At 40.7% G+C, this 27,910-nt stretch overlaps 1 protein-coding gene across 1 annotated transcript; it reads left to right on the top strand.

The window, feature by feature from the left end:
* Positions 1-645: 645 nt before the first annotated feature.
* LOC128239172 (organic cation transporter protein-like) lies at positions 646-27,880 on the top strand. Its single transcript, XM_052955676.1, has 10 exons — positions 646-1,116; positions 3,058-3,313; positions 3,941-4,044; positions 21,895-22,049; positions 22,491-22,659; positions 24,328-24,540; positions 24,866-25,092; positions 25,973-26,154; positions 26,296-26,447; positions 26,587-27,880. Exons 1-10 carry the CDS (start codon positions 974-976, stop codon positions 26,726-26,728), a joined length of 1,743 nt encoding a protein of 580 aa, XP_052811636.1. The 5' UTR covers positions 646-973; the 3' UTR covers positions 26,729-27,880.
* The last annotated feature ends 30 nt before the right edge of the window (positions 27,881-27,910 follow it).

Raw genomic sequence — 27,910 nt, 5'->3', positions numbered from 1 at the left:
TCAAGTTCCACCACTCTGACTCAAGTTCCACCAGTCTGTCTTAAGTACCACCATTCTGGTTCAAGTTCCACCAGTCTGTCTCAAGTTCCACCAGTATGGCTCAAGTACAAACCCTCTGGCTATTGAGTACATGTATGCTCCTTAATTAACAAAAAGTATCTAGTAAGCGTCGGCACTTGCTTACCATTCGACCTCATTGATTCATTTGGTTATGTATTGCACACTACACAATTAAAGAAATCACTCCAATAATTATGATTGGTTAAATTAGAGTATCTGTCTTTCGAATCAAAATGTCAAAGTACTGTATACATGTGTATTGTATTTTTAGTTGCTGTTTTCTCCATCATCGTCGTACAGAAACATTAACCCTTTAAGGGGTTTCTGGACTTAAAAAACCTGCCAAGATACTGAAATAACGTGGTACAGAGACAATATGCACTGGCACGGCTAGACTCAAGAGTCAGGCTTTATATAGGAGCTAGATAAACACTTACGGTGTTTATCTACCCCAATTCCACCAAATGCAGTTATGTTTTGCCGAATGGTAAGTAGTTCAATTTCTTCCTGTGCAAAAAGAGGGCAATAAAAGCAACGGTAGTTTGTCATTCTAAATAATGCACCAGATGAATATGTAACCTCCACGGTACGATTGTGTTATTCAATGAGGAGTGTTGTATCTTATATTTATGATTTATCATCGATGTTGATTGAGAGGATACCGTAACAATCTTCGTTATTTTTTATTTTTTTTTATTTTTTTTTGCTTTTGGATTTGTTAGAGTGAAAAACCAACAGCGGTTTGAGGAGCTTTAAAACTAGAAATAAAATCTTGATTGGATGAAATGTTTGTGTATCGAAAAAGTTTTGGATCATAGCCTGAGTTGGATGGAAGGGGGGTACCTTCAAGAAAGTTGATTTATAAAATACACGGTTACATAAACATTCAAAAAGATCTAACAACACCTACAAGATGAAGTTTGATGACATAACCGTTCTTTTAGGTGAATTTGGAAAGTACCAGAAGATATTGTATTTTCTCGTCTGCTTGCCAGCGATATTTACAGGGATGCAGATGCTGTCGTCGGTTTTCACCCTGGCCATCCCCGACCACAGGTAAGCGCGTACACAGTAGAAAAATATACGAGGGCTGTTCAACTTTTGCACCATTCAATTGTAACCACGGCCCTCCCAGGTCCGGAGGTATACTGGGGATAGCCGGGGAAATGGGCCGTGTTTTTACTTTCCAGGAAGTCCCGCAGTTCCGAATGAATACGGTGGTTTTGTCTTCACGCGAAAAATACTGGGGAATGGGCCTTACCTAGGGTCCCTGGGGTGCGGGGGCATTTTGCGGGAATTTAACCAGCAGTTCGTCCCCTCAGATCTTACCAAGGTTTGGCTGGCCCGAAAGTCAAAGTCCCCGCTATTCTCCTGACCTATAACAATTGACTGGTGCATTAAGAGATACTATTTCGTCGCATGTTCGAAATTAACCTTACGCTTCAGCACAGGAAACTCTATTTTTTCTGATCGATTGGTAAGATTGATTACCATTTGTGACGTCATTAAAACAAAATTTAACCCTGCGTTGTGATCTCTACGCTATTTGTCTAAAGCAACACGGGAACCAATGTCCATAAAAGCAGTGAATTTATCAAAATTGATATTTTCAAAGCAGTAAAAATATCGGGATATTTTACCGAAAAGCATAACAGCAAAGTTTGTAAAAGACGCGATCTGTTAAATAATGCATTGAGCTATGCGTTATATTTGATGAATTTGTATATACAAGTTCCAGATGAAGGGTGATCAAATCATACGTGACCTTGACCCCATTACTTTACTTAACTGCTGTTAAATAGTTTGCAATATTTGATGAAACTGTGTACATGTGTATATTTCATATGATTTGAAAATTAGCATCACATTATACATATTAGAAGTGCTAAAATACCTCAATGCTTATTAACATGCTAGGCCATACTTGATGAAGCAGGATATACATATTAAACAAGATTTGAATATTGGTACGCAGGAGAAATTGAGGGGTAGTCATAATATGTGGGCGGGACGTCAACTTCTGACTGCTTAACCAAATGTCTTTAACTTCGACCCATTCACACCCGTTCCAGAAACCATGGAGCTTTCTTTCATAGATTAATAACAAATACACGATAATGTAGAAGTAGTAGTAGTAGTAGTATTAGTAGTAGTAGTAGTAGTAGTAGTAGTAGTAGTAGTAGTAGTAGTAGTAGAAGTAGTAGTAGTAGTAGTAGTAGTAGTAGTAGTAGTAGTAGTAGTAGTAGTAGTAGTAGTAGTAGTAGAGTAGTAGTAGCAGTAGTAGTAGTAGTAGTAGTAGTAGTAGTAGTAGTAGTAGTAGTAGTGGTGGTAGTAGAAGTAGTAGTAGTAGTAGTAGTTGAAGTAGTAGTAGTAGTTGTTGTAGTAGTAGTTGTAGTTGTAGTAGTAGTAGTAGCAGCAGCAGCAGCAGCAGCAGCAGTATTAGTAGTAGTAGTAGTAGTAGTAGTAGTAGTAGTAGTAGTAGTAGTAGTAGTAGTAGTAGTAGTAGTAGTAGTAGTAGTAGTAGTAGTAGTAGTAGAAGTAGTTGTTGTAGTAGTAGTTGTAGTAGTAGTAGTAGCAGCAGCAGCAGCAGTAGTAGTAGTAGTAGTAATAGTAGTAGTAGTAGTAGTAGTAGTAGTAGTAGTAGTAGTAGTAGTAGTAGTAGTAGTAGTAGTAGTAGTAGTAGTCGTAGTAGTAGTAGTAGTAGTAGTAGTAGTAGTAGTGGTAGTGGTAGTGGTGGTGGTGGTGGTGGTGGTGGTGGTGATGGTGGTGGTGGTCAAAGTTGTCGTAGCAGTAGTAGTAGTAGTAGTTGTAGTAGTATATCCCCGAGTGAAGTAACGTCACGTCGTCATGTCTGTTTTTATCCGGTTCATTTCTTTCTCATTCATGATCAGATTTCAAAATAATTTGGTAGGAGTGACCATAAAACTTGGAGCGTATATTTTCTTAAAACATAAAAAATACCACAACTAACATTGTTATTTTAAATATAAATTTCAGATGTGCTTTGCCTGGACTTGGAAACGACACGTACGAAGTCCAAGGACAATGGCATAAACTTCTTATCAACCAATCCATTACATGGGAAACTGGCAAAGATGATGAGGGTTCATTGGTTTACAGCTCGTGTGATCGATATGTGACCAATGAAAACACGTCTTACAATGCGCATTACATTCCAGTAAATACAAGTACTACTGAATGTGATACGTTCGTCTTCGACCAATCAACGTTCAAGAACACTTTCATTACAAAGGTTATTTCATATACAAAATGTTAGACAAATAGTAAAAATAATCGCGCATACTTGATTACTGAAGACGATATCTTAAATTATCCCAAATTTTGATTTATATATATTAAATCGCGATAACAGACCAACATGCTGTATGTAAGAGTTGGTCAAAGTCATCCATACTTATTTACTAAAGATATATAATCTCGTTATTGGTCATAAAAATATTTCAGTGACATCAAGCGTCGTTTAATTTCTGGGTGGCTTCGAAATAAAAATACGATTGTTCTCTCAGAACACTTATGTATCAAAGTTTCAAAGAAGTCTTAGTCACAAATTAGGTCATGTACACCGTTTAACTAAGTTACTTTTTATTAATGGTATATATGTAAAAACAATAAGCATTGCAAATTTCCCTAGAACTATGCCTTTTAATTCGTAACATCTCCAGCCCACTAGGCACTACGCCGCCCTAAAATTGCCTCTGCTTAGTAATAGCCATTGTTGATCTTGCTTTTAATTAACCACAAATTCGGCATACATGACAACATTGGCAGAGATTCGAAAGTAAAAACTAAATTGAGTACGAAAGATATACATAAAATAATGCATTGATTTTGGTATAATTTATTGCACTTTTTCCACCAGACAAACCTGGTATGCGGAAACAAACTGGCCCGGGCCAACGCCAACATGATACTGATGGGAGGGAAACTGTTCGGATCTATCGCCATCGGTGTATTCTCAGATATGTAAGTTATGCAATACACAGAGGATTGCTTTAGAAAAGTAAGAAGTCATAATTTTGTTCTATGTGGTGTACAATTACAGTGACATATTTAAGAAAAATTATACGGTATAAAATTTTAATGACTAAGAAGCGCTTGCTTGAATCGCTCGCTCAACCCTTACAAGTTACTTGAAGTAATCATTATGCTATTCCACAATATTTTCTAATTATAACTTCGTATATGTTTTCTGTCTTCACCATGGTGACGTTAAAATCAATGATGCAGACAACATTTAAACGAACAAGCATCTGTTCCCTGATATGATAAGGAACCTAGCCTCGGCTATCGGATATGTATGTAAACGAACCAAGTATCGGCTCGCCGATATGTATGTAAACAAACCTAGTATCGGCTCGCCGATATGTATGTAAACGAACCTAGTATCGGTTCGCCGATATGTATGTAAACAAACCTATTATCGGCTCGCCGATAAGTATGTAAACAAACATAGAATCGGCTCTCCGATATGTATGTAAACGAACCTAGTATCGGCTCTCCGATATGTATGTAAACGACACTAGCACCGGCTCTATGATATGTATGTAAACGACACTAGCACCGGCTCTATGATATGTATGTAAACGACACTAGCACCGGCTCTATGATATGTATGTAAACGACACTAGCACCGGCTCTCCGATATGTATGGCATCGACCCTAGCACCGGCTCTCCGATATGTATGTAAACGACACTAGCACCGGCTCTCCGATATGTATGTAAACGACACTAGCACCGGCTCTATGATATGTATGTAAACGACACTAGCACCGGCTCTATGATATGTATGTAAACGACACTAGCACCGGCTCTCCGATATGTATGTAAACGACACTAGCACCGGCTCTATGATATGTATGTAAACGACACTAGCACCGGCTCTCCGATATGTATGTAAACGACACTAGCACCGGCTCTCCGATATGTATGTAAACGACACTAGCACCGGCTCTATGATATGTATGTAAACGACACTAGCACCGGCTCTCCGATATGTATGTAAACGACACTAGCACCGGCTCTCCGATATGTATGTAAACGACACTAGCACCGGCTCTATGATATGTATGTAAACGACACTAGCACCGGCTCTCCGATATGTATGCAAACGACACTAGCACCGGCTCTGTGATATGTATGTAAACGACACTAGCACCGGCTCTATGATATGTATGTAAACGACACTAGCACCGGCTCTCCGATATGTATGTAAACGACACTAGCACCGGCTCTCCGATATGTATGTAAACGACACTAGCACCGGCTCTATGATATGTATGTAAACGACACTAGCACCGGCTCTATGATATGTATGTAAACGACACTAGCACCGGCTCTATGATATGTATGTAAACGACACTAGCACCGGCTCTCCGATATGTATGTAAACGATACTAGCACCGGCTCTCCGATATGTATGTAAACGACACTAGCACCGGCTCTCCGATATGTATGTTAACGACACTAGCACCGGCTCTATGATATGTATGTAAACGACACTAGCACCGGCTCTATGATATGTATGTAAACGACACTAGCACCGGCTCTATGATATGTATGTAAACGACACTAGCACCGGCTCTCCGATATGTATGTAAACGACACTAGCACCGGCTCTCAGATATGTATGTAAACGACACTAGCACCGGCTCTATGATATGTATGTAAAAGACACTAGCACCGGCTCTATGATATGTATGTAAACGACACTAGCACCGGCTCTATGATATGTATGTAAACGACACTAGCACCGGCTCTATGATATGTATGTAAACGACACTAGCACCGGCTCTATGATATGTATGTAAACGACACTAGCACCGGCTCTCCGATATGTATGTAAACGACACTAGCACCGGCTCTCCGATATGTATGTAAACGACACTAGCACCTGCTCTATGATATGTATGTAAAAGACACTAGCACCGGCTCTATGATATGTATGTAAACGACACTAGCACCTGCTCTATGATATGTATGTAAACGACACTAGCACCGGCTCTATGATATGTGTGTAAACGACACTAGCACCGGCTCTATGATATGTATGTAAACGACACTAGCACCGGCTCTCCGATATGTATGTAAACGATACTAGCACCGGCTCTCCGATATGTATGTAAACGACACTAGCACCGGCTCTCCGATATGTATGTAAACGACACTAGCACCGGCTCTATGATATGTATGTAAACGACACTAGCACCGGCTCTATGATATGTATGCAAACGACACTAGCACTGGCTCTCCGATATGTATGTAAACGACACTAGCATCGGCTCTATGATATGTATGGCATCGACCCTAGCACCGGCTCTATGATATGTATGTAAACGACAATAGCACCGGCTCTATGATATGTATGTAAATGACACTAGCACCGGCTCTCCGATATGTATGTAAACGACACTAGCACCGGCTCTATGATATGTATGTAAACGACACTAGCATCGGCTCTATGATATGTATGTAAACGACACTAGCACTGGCTCTATGATATGTATGTAAACGACACTAGCACCGCTTTATGATATGTATGTAAACGAACCTAGTATCGGCTCGCCGATAAGTCTGTAAACGAACATAGAATCGGCTCTCCGATATGTATGTAAACGACACTAGCACCGGCTCTCCGATATGTATGTAAACGACACTAGCACCGGCTCTCCGATATGTATGTAAACGACACTAGCACCGGCTCTATGATATGTATGTAAACGACACTAGCATCGGCTCAATGATATGTATGTAAACGACACTAGCACCGGCTCTATGATATGTATGTAAACGGCACTAGCACCGGCTCTATGATATGTATGTAAACGACACTAGCACCGGCTCTATGATATATATGTAAACGACACTAGCACCGGCTCTATGATTTGTATGTAAACGACACTAGCACCGGCTCTCCGATATGTATGTAAACGACACTAGCACCGGCTCTCCGATATGTATGTAAACGACACTAGCACCGGCTCTCCGATATGTATGAAAAAGACACTAGCACCGGCTCTATGATATGTATGTAAAAGACACTAGCACCGGCTCTATGATATGTATGTAAACGACACTAGCACCGGCTCTATGATATGTATGTAAACGACACTAGCACCGGCTCTATGATATGTATGTAAACGACACTAGCACCGGCTCTCCGATATGTATGTAAACGATACTAGCACCGGCTCTCCGATATGTTTGTAAACGACACTAGCACCGGCTCTCCGATATGTATGTAAACGACACTAGCATCGGCTCTATGATATGTATGTAAACGACACTAGCACCGGCTCTCCGATATGTATGCAAACGACACTAGCACTGGCTCTCCGATATGTATGTAAACGACACTAGCATCGGCTCTATGATATGTATGGCATCGACCCTAGCACCGGCTCTATGATATGTATGTAAACGACACTAGCACCGGCTCTATGATATGTATGTAAATGACACTAGCACCGGCTCTCCGATATGTATGTAAACGACACTAGCACCGGCTCTATGATATGTATGAAAACGACACTAGCATCGGCTCTATGATATGTATGTAAACGACACTAGCACTGGCTCTATGATATGTATGTAAACGACACTAGCACCGCTTTATGATATGTATGTAAACGAACCTAGTATCGGCTCGCCGATAAGTATGTAAACGAACATAGAATCGGCTCTCCGATATGTATGTAAACGACACTAGCACCGGCTCTCCGATATGTATGTAAACGACACTAGCACCGGCTCTCCGATATGTATGTAAACGACACAAGCACCGGCTCTCCGATATGTATGTAAACGACACTAGCACCGGCTCTATGATATGTATGTAAAAGACACTAGCACCTGCTCTATGATATGTATGTAAACGACACTAGCATCGGCTCTATGATATGTATGTAAACGACACTAGCACCGGCTCTATGATATGTATGTAAACGACACTAGCACCGGCTCTATGATATGTATGTTAACGACACTAGCACCGGCTCTATGATATGTATGTAAACGACACTAGCACCGGCTCTCCGATATGTATGTAAACGACACTAGCATCGGCTCTATGATATGTGTGTAAACGACACTAGCACCGGCTCTATGATATGTATGTAAACGACACTAGCACCGGCTCTATGATATGTATGTAAACGACACTAGCACCGGCTCTATGATATGTATGTAAACGACACTAGCACCGGCTCTATAATATGTATGTAAACGGCACTAGCACCGGCTCTATGATATGTATGTAAACGACACTAGCACCGGCTCTATGATATGTATGTAAACGACACTAGCACCGGCTCTATGATATGTATGTAAACGACACTAGCACCGGCTCTCCGATATGTATGTTAACGACACTAGCACCGGCTCTCCGATATGTATGTAAACGACACTAGCACCGGCTCTATGATATGTATGTAAACGACACTAGCACCGGCTCTCCGATATGTATGTAAACGACACTAGCACCGGCTCTATGATATGTATGTAAACGACACTAGCACCGGCTCTCCGATATGTATGTAAACGACACTAGCACCGGCTCTCCGATATGTATGTAAACGACACTAGCACCGGCTCTATGATATGTATGTAAACGACACTAGCACCGGCTCTATGATATGTATGTAAACGACACTAGCACCGGCTCTATGATATGTATGTAAACGACACTAGCATCGGCTCTATGGTATGTATGTTAACGACACTAGCACCGGCTCTCCGATATGTATGTAAACGACACTAGCACCGGCTCTCCGATATGTATGTAAACGACACTAGCACCGGCTCTATGATATGTATGTAAAAGACACTAGCACCGGCTCTATGATATGTATGTAAACGACACTAGCACCGGCTCTATGATATGTATGTAAACGACACTAGCACCGGCTCTATGATATGTATGTAAACGACACTAGCACCGGCTCTATGATATGTATGTAAACGACACTAGCACCGGCTCTCCGATATGTATGTAAACGACACTAGCACCGGCTCTCCGATATGTATGTAAACGACACTAGCACCGGCTCTATGATATGTATGTAAAAGACACTAGCACCGGTTCTATGATATGTATGTAAACGACACTAGCACCGGCTCTATGATATGTATGTAAAAGACACTAGCACCGGCTCTATGATATGTATGTAAACGACAGTAGCACCGGCTCTATGATATGTATGTAAACGACACTAGCACCGGCTCTCCGATATGTATGTAAACGATACTAGCACCGGCTCTCCGATATGTATGTAAACGACACTAGCACCGGCTCTCCGATATGTATGTAAACGACACTAGCACCGGCTCTATGATATATATGTAAACGACACTAGCACCGGCTCTCCGATATGTATGCAAACGACACTAGCACTGGCAGTCCGATATGTATGTAAACGACACTAGCATCGGCTCTATGATATGTATGCAAACGGCACTAGCACCGGCTCTATGATATGTATGTATACGACACTAGCACCGGCTCTCCGATATGTATGGCATCGACCCTAGCACAGGCTCTATGATATGTATGTAAACGACACTAGCACCGGCTCTATGATATGCATGTAAATGACACTAGCACCGGCTCTCCGATATGTATGTAAACGACACTAGCACCGGCTCTATGATATGTATGAAAACGACACTAGCATCGGCTCTATGATATGTATGTAAACGACACTAGCACTGGCTCTATCATATGTATGTAAACGACACTAGCACCGCTTTATGATATGTATGTAAACGAACCTAGTATCGGCTCGCCGATAAGTATGTTAACGAACATAGAATCGGCTCTCCGATATGTATGTAAACGACACTAGCACCGGCTCTCCGATATGTATGTAAACGACACTAGCACCGGCTCTATGATATGTATGTAAACGACACAAGCACCGGCTCTCCGATATGTATGTAAACGACACTAGCACCGGCTCTATGATATGTATGTAAAAGACACTAGCACCTGCTCTATGATATGTATGTAAACGACACTAGCATCGGCTCTATGATATGTATGTAAACGACACTAGCACCGGCTCTATGATATGTATGTAAACGACACTAGCACCGGCTCTATGATATGTATGTAAACGACACTAGCACCGGCTCTATGATATGTATGTAAACGACACTAGCACCGGCTCTTCGATATGTATGTAAACGACACTAGCATCGGCTCTATGATATGTATGTAAACGACACTAGCACCGGCTCTATGATATGTGTGTAAACGACACTAGCACCGGCTCTATGATATGTATTTAAACGACACTAGCACTGTCTCTATGATATGTATGTAAACGACACTAGCACCGCTTTATGATATGTATGTAAACGAACCAAGTATCGGCTCGCCGATAAGTATGTAAACGAACATAGAATCGGCTCTCCGATATGTATGTAAACGACACTAGCACCGGCTCTCCGATATGTATGTAAACGACACTAGCACCGGATCTCCGATATGTATGTAAACGACACAAGCACCGGCTCTCCGATATGTATGTAAACGACACTAGCACCGGCTCTATGATATGTATGTAAAAGACACTAGCACCTGCTCTATGATATGTATGTTAACGACACTAGCATCGGCTCTATGATATGTATGTAAACGACACTAGCACCGGCTCTATGATATGTATATATATAATTTTATTATGATATATGGCCTCCGGCCCAATCATTTACATATACATATATATATAAATCAATACAACAGGTATGACAGGTCATGAAAATTATGCAATTCAATATTCATTATTCATAACGTAATATAGATATTATAGATTGGTTCTATTTTACAAACATATCAGTGTAAGTACATAGACATATTTAACAATGTGCATCATTTCTTATAATTCAACACATATGAAGGTAATATTGATATACTATGCGTAAAATGGCAAGAAGTTTTATCAATCTCATATGCTGATATAACATTCAATTCATGATTAATACACTATGCACAATGACATAAATATATGCCTATACATAATAATCATGGAAATAATTATTTCGTAGTTTAAAAGCATGGTATACAAACATAGCAGTATTTCTTATAATTAGCTCATTTCTACTTGACATCAAATTATAAAATCTTTGCAATGTTGGAAACTCATGATACATGCTAGATATGTATTTAACACGTAATTTAGAATAAAGGGGGCACACAAGAAGGAAATGAAATTCATCCTCGACAATACATTCACAATATGGACAATATCTATAGTCTCTATCTATATCATAATGCCTCCCCTTTTCAATCATAAGATTGTGACAAGAACTTCTAAATCTTGCATAGCAGATTCTGACCTTTACAATATCAATAACATGTACATATAATGCAACTTCAAAGGTATCTTTGTAATTTGCAAAATGAAATAACTTGCTATTCGAGAATATCCTTTCTCTCCAATTTTGCATATATTGGTCTTTTAGCCTTTGAACATATTGATGCAAGAAAACTTTCTCATTTGCAACAGATTGGCATTCCCATATATATCCAAAACCATTTATATACAAATGTTTTCTAACATGTGTCACCCATGATTCAATGCCCAAGTTATCATAATACAAAAGCATATTATAGCATTTCCTAACATATCTGTCATTATTTAAATTCAGGATTCTAATCCAATATTTCAAACATCTTTTGGCAGACATAATAAACATAGGAAATCTCCCAAGATCAGCTAATATAGCATCATTGCAAGCACTGGGTGGGACTTTTAAATATCTTTTACAAGCAGTAGCATGTACAGATTCAATACATTGCATATGTTTTAGTCCGCACAGCTCTGATCCATATAATAGAATAGGTCTTATTTTAGTATCAAATATTTTATAGTACATCGAGTAAGGCACATAACACAAATTCTGCAGAGAAACATAGATATGATTTAGTACACGTCTTGCCTTGTATGTAAACGACACTAGCACCGGCTCTATGATATGTATGTAAACGACACTAGCACCGGCTCTCCGATATGTATGTAAACGACACTAGCACCGGCTCTCCGATATGTATGTAAACGACACTAGCACCGGCTCTCCGATATGTATGTAAACGACACTAGCACCGGCTCTATGATATTTATGTAAACGACGCTAGCACCGGCTCTATGATATGTATGTAAACGACACTAGCACCGGCTCTATGATATGTATGTTAACGACACTAGCACCGGCTCTATGATATGTATGTAAACGACACTAGCACCGGCTCTCCGATATGTATGTAAACGACACTAGCAACGGCTCTATGATATGTATGTAAACGACACTAGCATCGGCTCTATGATATGTATGTAAACGACACTAGCACCGGCTCTCCGATATGTATGTAAAAGACACTAGCACCGGCTCTATGATATGTATGTAAACGACACTAGCACCGGCTCTCCGATATGTATGTAAACGACACTAGCACCGGCTCTATGATATGTATGTAAACGACACTAGCACTGGCTCGATGATATATATGTAAACGACACTAGGACCGGCTCTCCGATATGTATGTAAACGACACTAGCACCGGCTCTCCGATATGTATGTAAACGACACTAGCACCGGCTCTCCGATATGTATGTAAACGACACTAGCACCGGCTCTATGATATGTATGTAAACGACACTAGCACCGGCTCTATGATATGTATGTAAACGACACTAGCACCGGCTCTATGATATGTATGTAAACGACACTAGCATCGGCTCTATGATATGTATGTAAACGACACTAGCACCGGCTCTATGATATGTATGTAAACGACACTAGCATCGGCTCTCCGATATGTATGTAAACGACACTAGCACCGGCTCTATGATATGTATGTAAACGACACTAGCACCGGCTCTATGATATGTATGTAAACGACACTAGCACCGTCTCTATGATATGTATGGCATCGACCCTAGCACCGGCTCTATGATATGTATGTAAACGACACTAGCATCGGCTCTATGATATGTATGGCATCGACCCTAGCATCGGCTCTATGATATGTATGTAAACGACACTAGCACCGGCTCTATGATATGTATGGCATCGACCCTAGCACCGGCTCTCCGATATGTATGTAAACGACACTAGCACCGTCTCTATGATATGTCTGTAAATGACACTAGCACCGGCTCTATGATATGTATGTAAACGACACTAGCATCGGCTCTATGATATGTATGTAAACGACACTAGCACCGGCTCTATAATATGTATGTAAACGACACTAGCACCGGCTCTATGATATGTATGTAAACGAACCTAGTATCGGCTCGCCGATATGTATGTAAACGAAAATAGAATCGGCTCTCCGATATGTATGTAAACGACACTAGCACCGGCTCTCCGATATGTATGTAAACGACACTAGCACCGGCTCTATGATATGTATGTAAACGACACTAGCACCGGCTCTATGATATGTATGTAAACGACACTAGCACCGGCTCTATGATATGAATGTAAACGACACTAGCACCGGCTCTCTGATATGTATGTAAACGACACTAGCACCGGCTCTCCGATATGTATGTAAACGACACTAGCACCGGCTCTCTGATATGTATGTAAACGACACTAGCACCGGCTCTATGATATGTATGTAAACGACACTAGCACCGGCTCTATGATATGTATGTAAACGACACTAGCACCGGCTCTCCGATATGTTTGTAAACGACACTAGCACCGGCTTTATGATATGTATGTAAACGACACTAGCACCGGCTCTATGATATGTTTGTAAACGACACTAGCACCGGCTCTCCGATATGTTTGTAAACGACACTAGCACCGGCTCTATGATATGTATGTAAACGACACTAGCACCGGCTCTATGATATGTATGTAAACGACACTAGCACCGGCTCTCCGATATGTATGTAAACGACACTAGCACCGGCTCTATGATATGTATGTAAACGACACTAGCACCGGCTCTATGATATGTATGTAAACGACACTAGCACCGGCTCTATGATATGTATGTAAACGACACTAGCACCGGCTCTATGATATGTATGTAAACGACACTAGCACCGGCTCTATGATATGTATGTAAACGACACTAGCACCGGCTCTATGATATGTATGTAAACGACACTAGCACCGGCTCTATGATATGTATGTAAACGACACTAGCACCGGCTCTATGATATGTATGTAAACGACACTAGCACCGGCTCTATGATATGTATGTAAACGACACTAGCACCGGCTCTCCGATATGTATGTAAACGACACTAGCACCGGCTCTATGATATGTATGTAAACGACACTAGCACCGGCTCTATGATATGTATGTAAACGACACTAGCACCGGCTCTCCGATATGTATGTAAACGACACTAGCACCGGCTCTATGATATGTATGTAAACGACACTAGCACCGGCTTTATGATATGTATGTAAACGACACTAGTACCGGCTTTATGATATGTATGTAAACGACACTAGTACCGTCTCTCCGATATGTATGTAAACGACACTAGCACCGGCTCTATGATATGTATGTAAACGACACTAGCACCGGCTCTACGATATGTATGTAAACGACACTAGCACCGGCTCTCCGATATGTATGTAAACGACACTAGCACCGGCTCTATGATATGTATGTAAACGACACTAGCACCGGCTCTATGATATGTATGTAAACGACACTAGCACCGGCTCTATGATATGTATGTAAACGACACTAGCACCGGCTCTATGATATGTATGTAAACGACACTAGCACCGGCTCTCCGATATGTATGTAAACGACACTAGCACCGGCTCTCCGATATGTATGTAAACGACACTAGCACCGGCTCTATGATATGTATGTAAACGACACTAGCACCTGCTCTATGATATGTATGTAAACGACACTAGCACCGGCTCTCCGATATGTTTGTTAACGACACTAGCACCGGCTCTCCGATATGTATGTAAACGACACTAGCACCGGCTCTATGATATGTATGTAAACGACACTAGCACCGGCTCTCAGATATGTATGTAAACGACACTAGCACCGGCTCTCCGATATGTATGTAAACGACACTAGCACCGGCTCTATGATATGTATGTAAACGACACTAGCACCTGCTCTATGATATGTATGTAAACGACACTAGCACCGGCTCTATGATATGTATGTAAACGACACTAGCACCGGCTCTCCGATATGTATGTAAACGACACTAGCATCGGCTCTATGATATGTATGTAAACGACACTAGCACCTGCTCTATGATATGTATGTAAACGACACTAGCACCGGCTCTATGATATGTATGTAAACGACACTAGCACCGGCTCTCCGATATGTATGGCATCGACCCTAGCATCGGCTCTATGATTTTTATGTAAACGACACTAGCACCGGCTCTATCATATGTATGTAAACGACACTAGCACCGGCTCTATGATATGTATGTAAACGACACTAGCACCGGCTCTCCGATATGTATGTAAACGACACTAGCACCGGCTCTCCGATATGTATGTAAACGACACTAGCACCGGCTCTCCGATATGTATGTAAACGACACTAGCACCGGCTCTATGATATTTATGTAAACGACACTAGCACCGGCTCTATGATATGTATGTAAACGACACTAGCACCGGCTCTATGATATGTATGTTAACGACACTAGCACCGGCTCTATGATATGTATGTAAACGACACTAGCACCGGCTCTCCGATATGTATGTAAACGACACTAGCACCGGCTCTATGATATGTATGTAAACGACACTAGCATCGGCTCTATGATATGTATGTAAACGACACTAGCACCGGCTCTCCGATATGTATGTAAAAGACACTAGCACCGGCTCTATGATATGTATGTAAACGACACTAGCACCGGCTCTCCGATATGTATGTAAACGACACTAGCACCGGCTCTATGATATGTATGTAAACGACACTAGCACCGGCTCGATGATATATATGTAAACGACACTAGGACCGGCTCTCTGATATGTATGTAAACGACACTAGCACCGGCTCTCCGATATGTATGTAAACGACACTAGCACCGGCTCTCCGATATGTATGTAAACGACACTAGCACCGGCTCTATGATATGTATGTAAACGACACTAGCACCGGCTCTATGATATGTATGTAAACGACACTAGCACCGGCTCTATGATATGTATGTAAACGACACTAGCATCGGCTCTATGATATGTATGTAAACGACACTAGCACCGGCTCTATGATATGTATGTAAACGACACTAGCACCGGCTCTCCGATATGTATGTAAACGACACTAGCACCGGCTCTATGATATGTATGTAAACGACACTAGCACCGGCTCTATGATATGTATGTAAACGACACTAGCACCGGCTCTATGATATGTATGGCATCGACCCTAGCACCGGCTCTATGATATGTATGTAAACGACACTAGCATCGGCTCTATGATATGTATGGCATCGACCCTAGCATCGGCTCTATGATATGTATGTAAACGACACTAGCACCGGCTCTATGATATGTATGGCATCGACCCTAGCACCGGCTCTCCGATATGTATGTAAACGACACTAGCACCGTCTCTATGATATGTCTGTAAATGACACTAGCACCGGCTCTATGATATGTATGTAAACGACACTAGCATCGGCTCTATGATATGTATGTAAACGACACTAGCACCGGCTCTATAATATGTATGTAAACGACACTAGCACCGGCTCTATGATATGTATGTAAACGAACCTAGTATCGGCTCGCCGATATGTATGTAAACGAAAATAGAATCGGCTCTCCGATATGTATGTAAACGACACTAGCACCGGCTCTCCGATATGTATGTAAACGACACTAGCACCGGCTCTATGATATGTATGTAAACGACACTAGCACCGGCTCTATGATATGTATGTAAACGACACTAGCACCGGCTCTATGATATGTATGTAAACGACACTAGCACCGGCTCTCTGATATGTATGTAAACGACACTAGCACCGGCTCTCCGATATGTATGTAAACGACACTAGCACCGGCTCTATGATATGTATGTAAACGACACTAGCACCGGCTCTATGATATGTATGTAAACGACACTAGCACCGGCTCTATGATATGTATGTAAACGACACTAGCACCGGCTCTCCGATATGTTTGTAAACGACACTAGCACCGGCTTTATGATATGTATGTAAACGACACTAGCACCGGCTCTATGATATGTATGTAAACGACACTAGCACCGGCTCTCCGATATGTTTGTAAACGACACTAGCACCGGCTCTATGATATGTATGTAAACGACACTAGCACCGGCTCTATGATATGTATGTAAACGACACTAGCACCGGCTCTCCGATATGTATGTAAACGACACTAGCACCGGCTCTATGATATGTATGTAAACGACACTAGCACCGGCTCTATGATATGTATGTAAACGACACTAGCACCGGCTCTATGGTATGTATGTAAACGACACTAGCACCGGCTCTATGATATGTATGTAAACGACACTAGCACCGGCTCTATGATATGTATGTAAACGACACTAGCACCGGCTCTATGATATGTATGTAAACGACACTAGCACCGGCTCTATGATATGTATGTAAACGACACTAGCACCGGCTCTATGATATGTATGTAAACGACACTAGCACCGGCTCTATGATATGTATGTAAACGACACTAGCACCGGCTCTCCGATATGTATGTAAACGACACTAGCACCGGCTCTATGATATGTATGTAAACGACACTAGCACCGGCTCTCCGATATGTATGTAAACGACACTAGCACCGGCTCTATGATATGTATGTAAACGACACTAGCACCGGCTCTATGATATGTATGTAAACGACACTAGCACCGGCTTTATGATATGTATGTAAACGACACTAGTACCGGCTCTCCGATATGTATGTAAACGACACTAGCACCGGCTCTATGATATGTATGTAAACGACACTAGCACCGCCTCTACGATATGTATGTAAACGACACTAGCACCGGCTCTCCGATATGTATGTAAACGACACTAGCACCGGCTCTATGATATGTATGTAAACGACACTAGCGCCTGCTCTATGATATGTATGTAAACGACACTAGCACCGGCTCTATGATATGTATGTAAACGACACTAGCACCGGCTCTATGATATGTATGTAAACGACACTAGCACCGCCTCTATGATATGTATGGCATCGACCCTAGCACCGGCTCTCCGATATGTATGTAAACGACACTAGCACCGGCTCTATGATATGTATGTAAACGACACTAGCACCGGCTCTATGATATGTTTGTAAACGACACTAGCACCGGCTCTATGATATGTATGTAAACGACACTAGCACCAGCTCTATGATATGTATGTAAACGACACTAGCACCGGCTCTATGATATGTATATAAACGACACTAGCACCGGCTCTATGATATGTATGTAAACGACACTAGCATCGGCTCTCCGATATGTATGTAAACGACACTAGCACCGGCTCTATGCTATGTATGTAAACGACACTAGCACCGGCTCTCCGATATGTATGTAAACGACACTAGCACCGGCTCTATGATATGTATGTAAACGACACTAGCACCGGCTCTCCGATATGTATGTAAAGGACACTAGCACCGGCTCTATGATATGTATGTGAACGACACTAGCACCAGCTCTATGATATGTATGTAAACGACACTAGCATCGGCTCTCCGATATGTATGTAAACGACACTAGCACCGGCTCGATGATATGTATGTAAACGACACTAGCATCGGCTCTATGATATGTATGTAAACGACACTAGCACTGGCTCGATGATATGTATGTAAACGACACTAGCACCGGCTCTCCGATATGTATGTAAACGACACTAGCACCGGCTCTATGATATGTATGTAAACGACACTAGCACCGGCTCTATGATATGTATGTAAACGACACTAGCATCGGCTCTATGATATGTATGTAAACGACACTAGCACCGGCTCTATGATATGTATGTAAACGACACTAGCACCGGCTCTATGATATGTATGTAAACGACACTAGCATCGGCTCTATGATATGTATGTAAACGACACTAGCACCGGCTCTATGATATGTATGTAAACGACACTAGCACCGGCTCTATGATATGTATGTAACGACACTAGCACCGGCTCGATGGTATGTATGTAAACGACACTAGCACCGGCTCTCCGATATGTATGTAAACGACACTAGCACCGGCTCTATGATATGTATGTAAACGACACTAGCACCGGCTCTATGATATGTATGTAAACGACACTAGCATCGGCTCTATGATATGTATGTAAACGACACTAGCACCGGCTCTATGATATGTATGTAAACGACACTACCATCGGCTCTATGATATGTATGTAAACGACACTAGCACCGGCCCTCCGATATGTATGTAAACGACACTAGCACCGGCTCTATGATATGTATGTAAACGACACTAGCCCCGGCTCTATGATATGTATGTAAACGACACTAGCACCGGCTCTCCGATATGTATGTAAACGACACTAGCATCGGCTCTATGATATGTATGTAAACGACACTAGCCCCGGCTCTATGATATGTATGTAAACGACACTAGCACTGGCTCTCCGATATGTATGTAAACGACACTAGCACCGGCTCTATGATATGTATGTAAACGACACTAGCATCGGCTCTATGATATGTATGTAAACGACACTAGCCCCGGCTCTATGATATGTATGTAAACGACACTAGCACCGGCTCTATGATATGTATGTAAACGACACTAGCACCGGCTCTATGATATGTATGTAAACGACACTAGCATCGGCTCTATGATATGTATGTAAACGACACTAGCCCCGGCTCTATGATATGTATGTAAACGACACTAGCACCGGCTCTCCGATATGTATGTAAACGACACTAGCACCGGCTTTCCGATATGTATGTAAACGACACTAGCACCGGCTCTATGATATGTATGTAAACGACACTAGCACCGGCTCTATGATATGTATGTAAACGACACTAGCTTCGGCTCTATGATATGTATGTAAACGACACTAGCACCGGCTCTTTGATATGTATGTAAACGACACTAGCATCGGCTCGACACTAGCACCGGCTCTCCGATATGTATGTAAACGACACTAGCACCGGCTCTCCGATATGTATGTAAACGACACTAGCACCGGCTCTCCGATATGTATGTAAACGACACTAGCACCGGCTCTCCGATATGTATGTAAACGACACTAGCACCGGCTCTATTATATATATGTAAACGACTCTAGCACCGGCTCTCCGATATGTATGTAAACGACACTAGCACCGGCTCTATGATATGTATGTAAACGACACTAGCACCGGCTCTATGATATGAATGTAAACGATACTAGCACCGGCTCTATGATATGTGTGGCATCGACCCTAGCATCGGCTCTCCGATATGTATGTAAACGACACTAGCACCGGCTCTATGATATGTATGTAAACGACACTAGCACCGGCTCTATGATATGTATGTAAACGACACTAGCACCGGCTCTATGATATGAATGTAAACGACACTAGCACCGGCTCTATGATCTGTATGGCATCGACCCTAGCATCGGTTATCCGATCTGTATGTAAACAAACCTATGATTGGTTCTCCCAAACGTATGAACACGCAAGCCGCTCATCGGTTATCTGATGTGTATGTGTTTCAAGTTACGTGTGTCCCTCACTATAAATGAACTCCGGACACTGCAAATTCATCTGACCATATGGTTTCTTCAATGCCAAAATTAATGCCTACAGGAGTGCCAAGTTTAAAATTAGTTTGTTTGTTTTTTAAAGATATTTTTTACAATATCATTATTATCTCTGGTTTATTCGGCGCGTTCATCAATCATACATGCAAGTACAGGCATCAATGAAAATATATTTGCACTACAAGATGTCAATATTCATCTTTACGGATAATTTATGTCTATTGTACCTCATATACAACCCATATATAAACATTTAAATAGAACAAGGACCTGTTCATCGGAGAGAAATCACACACACACGGCTTCTGTTTGGATCGGTGGTCTAAATATACTGTGAATACATTCTGTAGCTCATGTGTAAATGTATGGGATGACTTTAATAATGGTTTAATAACATGCTGTTGAAACCATTTCTACAATCGCAATCAGAATGTAAAATAAATGGGTTAAGACTAATAATGCGATGATTCTTTTCGTTCATGTGTTTCGTACCGTTGTGGCGTCCGCACCAAACTAAACATAACTAAAACTACTGACGAATGTTCTATTACCATTCACATTTATTTGACTCGGTCGAAAGACAGTGTTGATACTCACCATGTTTTTCGAATCGGTTCGGCGTTCGCACCAAACTAAATCATTCGGATCTCCTCGGCCATTTTTATCGAAAACAACCTCGGATGTATTTGGACGGTTCACATACTCAAGAAGTGGTACGATTAAGTCCGCCGCAAGTAGATCGCGTAGAATTTCATTTAGCAGTTACACTTTATGACTTAACTCTTGGAAATCTTAATTATGTTTGCAACAATACACGTCACTGGCAATCAATTTAAACTTAGATCAATAAATACAACTCTAAAACACTACATTTCAGTACATTTGTAATGATATATTTGTATTTCAAACATTTACGAACTACATCAACTGATGTACCGGCATACATCCGAGGTTGTTATGATAAAAATGGCCGAGGAGTTCCGAATGCAAACTAAATAGAAATAATACTATCGACGAATGTACTTTAACCAATAACATTATTTTAGATTCGGACGGAAGAAGGCGGTGATGCTGTCTTCGTTCTTGCACATCGGGGCGGCGTTTGGGTCCGCGTTCGCGCCCAACTACGGGGCCTTTGTTATATTCCGTTTCGTCCAAGGTGCGTCGAACTCGGGCATCTTCATGTCGCTCTTCGTCATTGGTAAGTACTATGTCAGTGATTTATTTTGTAACTTGGATGCATCCCCTGGACTCGTATATTTCAAGGAAAGGACTCGGGATACCCAGCCAAATGTGAATAACTCTTCGGTCAGTGTTTTACTCCTACGACGCAGCTGGATTTTGACAGACATGTTGAACAGCACAATCCGGGTCTTGGTCGGACTTTTTAAATGATTTTGAATATCCCCTTTAAAACATATTTTGTCATGGTTCCCTGCCTTAGAAATTTGATAACACTACAAAATGTACAGTAAATCCCATGTGTGTCCACCCGTCCATGTTTGGCATTGTTTATGACCTACTACATAAGTGTACGTTTTTTTTCCGTTGGGGCCAACGCGTCTTTGCTCTTACGCGAAGGAGCAAAGTTCGAGGGCAAATGAGCGACGGGTACTTTACTGAAAACTTTTTTGCCTTTCAGGTGTGGAGCTGGTGGGTCCCTCTTATCGTGTGGCGGCAGGGATCATCATCGAATTTTTCTGGTGTATCGGTCTTTTCTTGCTGTGCCTAGTGGCCTACTTCGTGCGCACGTGGAATATCCTGCTGCTCGTGCTCGCGTGTCCAACTGTCCTCCTCGTTTTTTACTTCTGGTGAGGTGTTCCAAATTGATAACCGAACAATTAAGACTGGTATAATTGCTCTTATTTGAACGAAAAGTAATGCAACGAAAGGTACCAGTCACGTTTTAGCATTAAAAGTTGCCTTAAAGTGACACTCTTATTCAAAATTAATACATACACATGTAAAACAAACATGAATTTTGAGTGATACACCCTCAACTTCTTACTAAATAATGTATTTATTAAAAATATTAATTACTTTAACAGTATTATAACTGTGTATTTAATAGATGAAAACGAAAGAATATTAAATGATTGGTGAATGCTAAAAGATTTACTGCGATTTACTATGATCTCATAAGGTAGAAATACCGTGTTTTCTGCACATTTCTTTTAAATTAAACTAGGTATCCTTCATAAGAACCATTGTTTTCAACATTTGTTCATCCTTTTGGGTATCTTAAATCAATTGTAATAAATTTGTTAAATCGTATTTGTGAGTAATAGTGCATCTTTAAAGAAGCTAAGAGAACTTATCTAGTGGTTTATAGTTTGATTCCTTTTCCGCAGTACTTCGTCATACTCTGCGTCCAAACACAAGCACATTGTCAATATTTACTTTCGTTTCAACTACAGTTTTCTCTTTTGATCGTATATTATCTGATGGAAAACATATTGAACTTATCGAATTTTAGTTAACCAAATGTTATACACTGATATTTGTCGAAGCTTGAACTTATTGTGGGTATCAACCACTCCCCTTTTTAGAACGCCGAATTTCGGGCAATTTTATGCTGCACTCTCACCATACCATTTTTACAATTTTTTTCATTTTTTTTGTCTTGGAAAGAGCAAATTTTTGCGTAAATATCTGCAACCCAATGATATTAGATTGCTGGAAAAGTAGTTTTTCATATTTCCGTTTGAAAGTTAATGTTAAATGGCTTAAACCGTTCCTAACGGTTTAAGAAGAATGCATAAAACATCACTTTTAAACTAAAATATAAAAATCTGCGATCTATTATTTTGTCAGCAGTCTTATATAAAAAATAAAAAAATTGTCAAAACGTTCAATCTGTGAGAGTGCAGCTTTAATGCGGTATTCCGAATATCGAGGATTAGTACCATCAACAGGGAAACTGGATTCGGATTTCATAAAAAAGTAAACATACAAATAGATCGACACTATTGCAACATTTCTTTCTTCGTATCTTTGTTCATTTTTATCTTCGAAAAAGAAAAGAAGTATTTGCAAATATGGTGTTCGTGTATGTCTTTATAGGGACAGCATTGTAGAATTTTGGATTCTAAATAAATGCACCTTTAATAAATCCAACTGACCGGATTAGGTTTTTGCCCGATTAATTTTTGTTTTGCTTAAAAAGTGCCAAGAGTTGTATGTAATTGTTGATGTTACGGGTTGAGCTCTCAAAACAAATTTCAAGATTTTTTTGGATGTGTAAAAAAATGCGATCAAACTTTCCAGATTTTGGGCATGTCCGTAGCGATTCTCCTTTTTTAAGGATAGTGCTAGTGGCCAGCTTTTTGTCCGAAATCTTAAATTTTGTCAGTATTTGGTGATATAATTACTTTAATAAATAATTTCAGACCAAACACTGAGTCAAATTCCTATGATATGACTGATCTCATAGCGTGTTTATAAAGTTATACTAGTAGATTGTTTTTCAAATACAACAGGTTAATCCCCGAGTCCCCTCGCTGGCTGATCACCAGGGGAAAGTACGAGGAGGCGGAGAAGATCATCCGGAAATGCGCAAAAGTAAACAAGGTTGAACTTCCGGAGAAGGTGATAGACGCGGACAGCATGGAGGAGGGCGGCAAGGAGAGCATCCTTCGAATGATTACCGTCCCCCGTCTCCTGATACGCACTATAATCATCTACCTCAACTGGTGAGTGACCGCGCCGTTCACAGTTTTAGGTCAGCACTGGTTAAAAACTCGAGTGGTATAACCTCTATTTGAATTTGATATTCGTCTGACGAAAAAACTCGTCCTAGGCAGACAGTCAACGAACCGATCAACCAACCAATCAATACTCGATGAATTAAGCATTCGGTGAACACATTTTCCTCCGTTTCGATATTTATTTCTGTTTTCTTATTGAGAAAGAACTCAGTTAGTCCAAACACGATTATATGTGTTAATTATTTGAGGTTGCTTGCTATTTATTGCGTGCTAACCGACCAGTGCATCTTTTGACCCACTCCATATGCAGGGTGGTAGTAAGCATGGTGTATTACGGCCTTGGTCTGAACGTGGGGAACCTTGACGGTGACATCTACACGAACTTCGCCATCAACTCCACCATGGAGGTCGGGGCGTATATCCTCTGTCTCGTCTTGCTGAACCGCGTCGGCCGGAAGGCACTCCACTGTGGCACTATGATCCTCGGGGGCGGGGCCTGCCTCTGTACCATATTTACTGTGCTGTATGCTGATAAATGTAAGTTGGTTGAACATATTTTATACTCGGGAAAGAATAAAAACAAGACTCATTATCTGTTCTAGAAATCAATTCAAATGGGTCGTAATTTGAAAGTATTTTAGATGTATCAAACGCAAAGAAGAAGCTGTTTGATATCAGAAAATATCATCCATGTATATATGTTTATAACTCTACTTTGGCGATCTTCAGTGAAAAGAGCAAGCGTACCTCGCCCTAATTTCTGTTTATCGTCAAAATTTGACTCAAACTTTTTTTCTCAACTAAAAAATTGGTGTGGTTAGTGCATTGGTCAGTCGATCTATGAATTATTGATTGTCGTTCGCTTACATAAAATGCAAACACTAAAAATATGCTATCTTTTACTACTTAAACTAGCTGAAAAAGTAAACATTGGTGAAAAAAAAAACTGACAGAAGTATACTCTATTGAACTACTTTTTGGCGCATTCGTCAGAATCGATCGAAGTAAATTAGTAAACGGAAAATTTATAACATTCCTCGAATGGCATTGGTCATCACAAAATGCAATAAGAAGGGACAGTAATTATCATAACGTTTTGTCGTTGTTTTTCAGTTTCAAGAATCAACCTTGAGAATCGCTTAAAACTGTAATATTATAATAAAAAAGGGAGTTACACATTTCTATAATTACGAGAAAACGCACTGCGTACAGTCTTCATTATTAGATAGGTTAAAGATAGCAACGCACAACACCGGATAAAAATGTTAGTTTAGTAATTTGTTGCTACAGATTACAAATTTGGACGTACGTTAAAGAAAACAGTTGTACAATCAAACATATATTAAAAAACAACAACAATTCTTTCTTTCTTAAGATCGTACCAGGCTCCTTAAATGTTCCTTGTATTTTCTTTCAGCTCTTTACTGGATCACAGTGGTATTATCCAACATTGGAAAGTTTGGGATATCGGCGGCGTACGCCATCATCTACGTGTGGTCGGCGGAACTTTTCCCGACCCTCGTACGAAACTCTGGGATGGGCTCGAGTTCCATGTTGGCCAGGGTGGGCGGTATCATTTCACCGTATATCGCCGATCTGGTGAGTATTTTGAGAGAACATGTAATTTCAACTCAACAGCTCAAAGTTCAAGTTTTTCATTTTAAAAGTGGAGTCTACTTCCAGCGCATCATTAAGTAATCGGGAAAGTTGGTTCTGCAAGTTTTGTTATCTTTATCATAGGGAACATTTGTGGAGGGTGACTTCGGAAAGGCGCTTCCGCTGATCATCTTTGGCGGCCTATCCGTGGTCGCTGGGTTCCTGTCGCTCTTCCTGCCAGAAACCAACGGACAGGTACTTCCGGAAACGATCGAAGACGCTGTTAATTTCGGCAGGCAAGTTGGTGTCTTTTAGAGTTTCGCTCGGTCATTGTCCAAATAAAAATAAAATTGAACAAATTACTTCAGAAAAATCAAGCAAGAACAATCTTTCATTGTTAAAGTGTTCACAATATCTGTTTTCGTATCTCCGCAGGACCACACCCGATTCCAAGACGAAGGACGTGGCTAGCAAGTATTTCGTCAATGACGTTTTTACCGGCAACGTCGACTCCCCGACGGAAGAGAAAAAGAATGCAGAAATGTTGGAGCAAAACGGTTACAGCACGCACATGTAGATAGTAAATGCCAATCTTAAAGACTCGGCTATCTCCGGCAAGTTGGACAATGCTGGTTCAGATTGACTAAATATGTAAAATAGTGGTAAAAGGGAGATACTGTTTCGACAAACTGACACTTAAAAATTTACTGATTATTATGAAACATATATTTTCGTTTTTGACAAAATATATCACTGCACTATAACATAGATCAATCCTTTGATACTTTTAAATGTAACAGCAGTCTCATATTTGAAAACATGCGTCAAATGAGGATTGCTGTCCGACATGGGGAGTCCGCTACTCCAGTCTATTACATGACTATTACAGTCCATCAAATTGCTACTCCAGTCTATTACATGGCTAACCCAGTCTATTAAATGACTATTACGGTCCATCAAATTGCTACTCCAGTCTATTACATGGCTAACCCAGTCTATTAAATGACTATTACGGTCCATCAAATGGTTACTCCGGTCAATCAAATTGCTACTCCAGTCTATTACATGGCTACCCCAGACTATCTAATGACTATTACAGTCCATCAAATGGTTACTCCGGTCAATCAAATTGCTACTCTAGCGTGTAAAATGGCTACCCCAGTACATTACATCGCTATTCCAGTCTATAACATGGCTCCTCCAGTATTTAACATGGCCCCTCCAGTCTATTTCATGGCTCCTTCAGTCTAAAATTTGTTTAAATACTGGGGCGTATGAATTTCTCAGATTATCTACAGAAAAGTTTTATTCGAGTGATGATTACCAGTATACTGCAATCAAATAATTCCTGTTTCATATTAGAAAGGACATAATGTAGAAACAAAGTACAAGGTAACGTGGTGTGGTAAGACGCATATGTACACGTTAAATATGTACCATACACGATCACTCACAATTATACCAACGAGGATCTCGTGGAGAGCATGGATATTGTTATGCAGGATTAATGTGTCTGGGTGGTGTTTTCGATTGTAACTTAAGTATTGCATTTCTAACTTTAATTCATCACATTCAATAGTTACCTGTATCATTGAATGTGTTGTTTTTTATTGTTCTATTGATGTTTCAATGAGTATTATTAAAAGTGTGGTACAAGTTTCAAAGTTTATTGGCGGATCGTTTTACAAGTTTCATGCCATGTCTGTGTTTTCTTAATCCCTTAATTACCCTTGTTGTTTCTTTAATCCTCCATTATATA

The sequence above is a fragment of the Mya arenaria genome, chromosome 6 (genome assembly GCF_026914265.1).
Source record: "Mya arenaria isolate MELC-2E11 chromosome 6, ASM2691426v1".
Classification (NCBI taxonomy): Eukaryota; Metazoa; Mollusca; class Bivalvia; order Myida; family Myidae; genus Mya; species Mya arenaria.
The sequence above is the reverse complement of the archived record's forward strand: the minus strand, read 5'-3'. Positions and strand labels throughout refer to the sequence as shown.